Source organism: Corapipo altera, unplaced genomic scaffold (genome assembly GCF_003945725.1).
Source record: "Corapipo altera isolate COAL_440 unplaced genomic scaffold, ASM394572v1 60318, whole genome shotgun sequence".
Taxonomy (NCBI): Eukaryota; Metazoa; Chordata; class Aves; order Passeriformes; family Pipridae; genus Corapipo; species Corapipo altera.
Genome location: NW_020886170.1, coordinates 1 through 5055, shown reverse-complemented (window position 1 = coordinate 5055; position 5055 = coordinate 1). Strand labels below are relative to the sequence as shown.

Genomic DNA, 5055 nt, shown 5'->3' with positions numbered 1-5055 from the left:
GTCATAGCCTGGGGACTGAACAGGAAGTGATGTCATAGCCTGGGGACACACACACGCACAGTGATGTCATAACCCCAGGACAGACAAAATGACATCACAGCCCAGGAACAAACAGACACAGTGATGTCATAACTTGGGGACACAGACACAGTAACATCACAGCCTGGGGACAGAACAGAACAGATTTTTTGGGTTTTTGGGGGTCCCGAGTCCATTTTGGGGGGTCCCAGGGCTTTGGGGGGGTCCCACCTTTGCTGCAGGGCAGGAGGAGCCACTGCTGGGGCGGGTTTTGGGTGCACTTTGGGTGGATTTGGGCAGGGTTTTCTGGGGATTTTGGCTATTTCTGGGTGGATTTGGGGGTTTTGGGGGGTCCCGGTCCCGTTTTGGGGGGGCCCGGGGGGGTCCCACCTTTGATGCAGGGCAGGATGGCTCTCTGCTGGATGGCCGAGGGCTTCTCGAAGCCGTAGGCGTAGATGCCCCTGAGCAGCGGCTCCGACAGGTTCATCTCGTCAAACGAATCCACCACCTCGTGCCAGTTGCTCTGCGGGGCACCACGAGGGACCAGTAAGGACCAGTAAGGACCAGTGATGGCCCAGAGACCCCCCAGTGCCAGCCCAGTGCAGCCCCAGTGCAGCAGAGTCGTTCCCAGTAAGGGTTGCTGCAGATTCCAGTTTGCCCAGGAGGGATTGGACCCCTCCCAGTTTGGCTCTGACTCCTCCCAGTCCATCCCAGTTTGGTTTGGACTTCTCCCAGTCCATCCCAGTTTGGTTCACGCCCCTCCCAGTCCATCCCAGTGTAACTCTGACTCATCCCAGTTAATTACAGTATAGTTCTGACTCCTCCCACTCTATCCCAGTATGATCTGGACTCCTCCCAGTCCCTCCCAGTCCCACTTTAACCCCTCCCAGTCCCTCCCAGTTTGACTTTCCCCCCTGCTAGTCCCACCCAGTCCCTCCCAGTCCCACTTTAACCCTTCCCAGTCCCTCCCAGTTTGACTTTCCCCCCTCCCAGTCCCACCCAGTCCCTCCCAGTTTGATTTAACCCCTCCCAGTCCGCCCCAGTCCGCCCCGTTCACCTCGATGACTCCGTCCGGTTCCATCCCCTCGGGTCCATTTTCCCTCTCTCGGGCTCTGTCGGGGCCGATGTCGCGACACGTCGTGACCTTTGACCCCGCCCGTTTCCCCTCCCCCCCCAAACCCGCACGCGGAGCCCCCGGAAGCGCCCACAGGAAGCCCCGCCCCCACTTCCGCCTCAAGCGGCCAATCAGCGGCCGCCGCGGCGAAAGCCCCGCCCCCGTTTCCGTTCAACCCGCCAATCAGGGGCGGCCGCCGCCGGTGACGTCGCTCACAAAAGGCGCGCGCGCGCGGCCACGTGGTTTGGGGGGGGCTGAAAAAAGGGGAAAAATCGGGAAAAAACGGGAAAAAAAAAGGGAAAAAGAGGAATTATAAATAAAAGGGAGGCGGGGGAAGGGATTGAAGGGCGGGATTGGGGGGAGGGGCCCGAAAAAAATACCCAAGAAACGCGGAAAGAAAAGAATCGAGATTAAAGGGGGAAAAGGGAAAAAAAACAGGGGAAAAGGCGGAAAAACAGGGGAAAAAAGGGAAATAGGGACAAATATAGGAGGCGGGGAGGGGTAAAAAAAAAGGGGGAAGGGATTGAAGGGCGGGATTTGGGGAGGGGGGAGAAAAAAAACCCGGAAACATTCAAAAGTAGGAAAGAAAAGGGAAAATCAAAGGGGGAAAAAAGGGGAAAACGAAGGAAAAACAGAGAAAGGGAAAGGAAAGGGGGAGGGGGGAGGGGAAAAAAGGGGAGCAGGGGATTGAAGGGGGAGGGGAACCAAACCCGCCAGAAATCGCCGAAAATTGGGGAAAAAAGGGAAAATTTGGAAAAACTTAAAGATAAAAACGGGGGATTGAGGAAAAACAGGGGGGTGGGGGAGGGGGTTTAATGGCGAGAAACCCCCCCCCCGCACGGCCCCCAAAAACAAACCCCCCCCCCCCCCCCACCCCCCCCCCAAATCTCGCACCGACTGTCGTGACTCGCCGACATCGCCTGGGCCGGTTCGGGGCGGCCCCCCCGCCGCTGCCGCTTTAAGAAGGGCTTTGGCCACGCCCACAGCGCTCGCTGATTGGTTGGGACCGCCCTCGCCACGCCCACGGCGCGCGGCGATTGGCTAAACCCTTCTTAGCCACGCCCACCAAGGGCGGGATTAAAAGGGCGTGGCCGCGCCTGGAGCTGGCGGCGATTGGTTGACGGGGAGGCCACGCCCATGGAAGGGAAGGGGCGGGGTTTGAGGCGGAAGAGGCGGGGCTTTGAGCGGAAAAGGCGGGGCTCCGGGGACATGTGGGAGGGGGAGGGGAAGGTTGGGAGAGCCCCTCCCCCACCCCGGAACCTTCCAAAATGAGGGGGGGGGAGGGGAAGGATCTAAATTTTGGGGGGAGGGGGGGAACCCGGGGGGAGGGGGGAGGGGCGGCTCCAAATTTTGGGGGGATCTTAAAAAAAAAGGTGGGGGAGGGGAGGGGCCCTTATTTTTGGGACCCATCGGGGTGGGGGAGGGGCGGGGGGGATCCCCTGTATTTGGGGGGTTGGGGAGTGGGGGTGGGGGGGTGGGGGAGGGGCGGCGGCCACGCCCGGTTGTTTTTTTAAAGGGACCGCGCCCCGAAACTGCCCCGGGAGGGGGAGGGAGAGAGGAGGGGGGAGGGGGGGAGGGGAACCCCCCCAATTCGAGGCCTTGTCCCCCCCCCCCCCTTTGGGTCCAACTCCCCCAAAATGTCCCCAAAGACCCCCCAAGTGTCACCAGACTCACCCAAAGACCGCCCAAAAAAACCCCAAAATCCCCCCAAAATGTCCCCAACCCCCCCAACACCCTGCAGAGCCCCCCAAAATGTCCCTAAAATGTCCCCGAAATCCCCCCAAAACCCCCAGACCGCCCAAAAATGTCCCCGAACCCCCCCTGGACCTCCCAAAATTTTCCCTAAATGTCCCCAAATTGTCCCTAAAGACCCCCCTGACCCCCCCCAAATGTCACAGAAATGTCCCCAAAAATGTCCCCAAATTGTCCCCAAAGCCCCCCCCGTGACCCCCCCAAACTGTCCCAAAAAAATCCCCCAAACACCCCCCCGGGCTCAGCCCCGCCCCCTCATTTGCATACCTGTGTTTTTATTGGCTCCAACCCAGGATTTGAGGAGTAATTAATTAATGATTCATTAATTAATTCGTTAATAAAACACCGGGGGGGCCCTGCCCACCCTGGCCACGCCCACATTGACCACACCCCCCTCCCACAAAGGGGGAACAATTGGCTGTGACGTCATTGGGGGTCACATTCAGGCCACGCCCACAGCCCCCAGTGATGTCACTGACTGGCAGGGTGGGGTTGGTGATGTCATCAGGGTAATATCACGGTCTGTGGTGATGTCATAGGACGATGCTTGGGGACGGTGGCCATCTTGATCTGGCGGCCATCTTGAATTGGCAGCCATCTTGAATTGGCGGCCATCTTGAATTGGCGGCCATCTTGAATGGGTGGCCATATTGGAATGGCGGCCTTGTTGTCTCAGGGTCCATCTTGGATCGGCCGCCATCTTGGAACGGGGGCCACACTGCAACAGGGGCCGTGTTGCACAGATGGGCATTTTGGAGCAACTGCTGGACTGGAGCAGCGGCCATGTTGTCCCGGCAACCATATTGTCCCGGCAGCCATATTGTCCCGGCAACCATATTGTCCCGGCAGCCATATTGTCCCAGCAGCCATGTTGTCTTAGAAGCCATATTGTCCCGGAAGCCATATTGTCCCGGCAACCATTTTGTCCTGGCGGCCATATTGTCCCGGCAACCATTTTGTCCTGGCGGCCATGTTGTCCCTCAGCGCCGCTCCCGGCGGTGCCATCTTGCCCCAGGCTGGGCTGGGCTGGGCTGGGGGGGGTTCAGCACCGGGGGTCCCCTTTGGGAGGGCTCTGCAGGCTTCGGGTGCCCTCCAGGATCTGCTGCCGGTGCCCGGCCGGCGCCGCCTCCGCGCTCAGCACGTCCCTGGGGGGGTTCATTAGGGGGGGTCACCACCAGGTCCCCGCACCCTCCGTGCCCATCCCGACCCCCCGTCACCCCCCCAGGTGTGTTCCGTGTCCCCCCTCACCTGTGGGGGTCCGGGGGGGTGACCCTGAGGCTCTGGGGGTGCCGCATGAGGCGGTCGAGGGCGTGGACGATGCGGGGGAAGGTGGGGCGGGCGCGGCGCTCGCGCTGCCAACACTCCAGCATGAGGCGGTGCAGGGCGGGCGGGCACCGCGCCGGGGGGGGCAGCCGGTAATCCTGCTCGATGGCGTTGATCACCTGGGACAGGGGACGGACAGGTGAGACAGGGGAGGGACAGGTGAGGGACAGGGGAGGGACAGGGGAGGGACAGGGGAGGGACAGGTGGGACAGGTGAGGGACAGAGGGAGTCCTGCTCGATGGCGTTGATCACCTGGGACAGGGGAGGGACAGGGGAGGGACAGGTGGGACAGGTGAGGGACAGGTGGGACAGGTGAGGGACAGAGGGGGTCCTGCTCGATGGCGTGGATCACCTGGGACAGGGGAGGGACAGGTGAGGGACAGGTGGGACAGGGGAGGGACACAGGTAATTCTGGGGGTTTTTGGGGTCCCGGATTTTGGGGTGACTCACGTCCTGGTTGGACACGTCCCAGTAGGGCCCCTCCCCGAAGGACAGAACCTCCCACAAGGATTGGGGGATTTTTGGGGTTTGGGGGGTTCCAGGTGGGTTCTGGGGGTTTTTGGGGTCCCGGATTTTGGGGTGACTCACGTCCTGGTTGGACATGTCCCAGTAGGGCCTCTCCCCGAAGCTCAGCACCTCCCACATGACGATCCCGTAGCTCCAGGCGTCGCTGGCCGAGGTGAAGGTGCGGAAGGCGATGGCCTCGGGGGCCGTCCAGCGGATCGGGATCTTCCCCCCCTAAAAACGGGGGGCACGGGGGGGTCAGGGGGACCCCAAAACCCCTCAGGGAGTCCCAAAACCCCCCAGAACCCCACAGGGACCCCAAAATCCCCAGGGGGCCTTGGGGG

At 61.3% G+C, this 5055-nt stretch overlaps 2 protein-coding genes across 2 annotated transcripts in view; both read right to left on the bottom strand.

Moving 5' to 3' along the window:
• The window catches only part of LOC113941053 (eukaryotic initiation factor 4A-I-like), a 3718-nt gene extending 1616 nt beyond the window's left edge, over positions 1 to 2102 (bottom strand). Inside the window, exons 1-3 of the mRNA XM_027632219.1 lie at positions 2027 to 2102; positions 1076 to 1130; positions 409 to 541 (exon numbers count right to left, since the gene is read on the bottom strand). Of these exons, the coding sequence (XP_027488020.1) occupies positions 409 to 541; positions 1076 to 1130; positions 2027 to 2049 (211 nt within the window). The 5' untranslated portion in view covers positions 2050 to 2102. The remainder of the gene's footprint in view (positions 1 to 408; positions 542 to 1075; positions 1131 to 2026) is intronic.
• A 1082-nt stretch (positions 2103 to 3184) lies between these two features.
• On the bottom strand, positions 3185 to 4976 carry LOC113941054 (ephrin type-B receptor 3-like). The gene is made up of 3 exons (XM_027632220.1): positions 4796 to 4976; positions 4133 to 4326; positions 3185 to 4029 (listed from the first exon to the last, which is right to left on the bottom strand). The coding sequence occupies exons 1-3, from the start codon at positions 4850 to 4852 to the stop codon at positions 3927 to 3929; spliced, it is 354 nt and encodes a 117-aa protein (XP_027488021.1). The 5' UTR covers positions 4853 to 4976; the 3' UTR covers positions 3185 to 3926.
• Between the last annotated feature and the right edge of the window lie 79 nt (positions 4977 to 5055).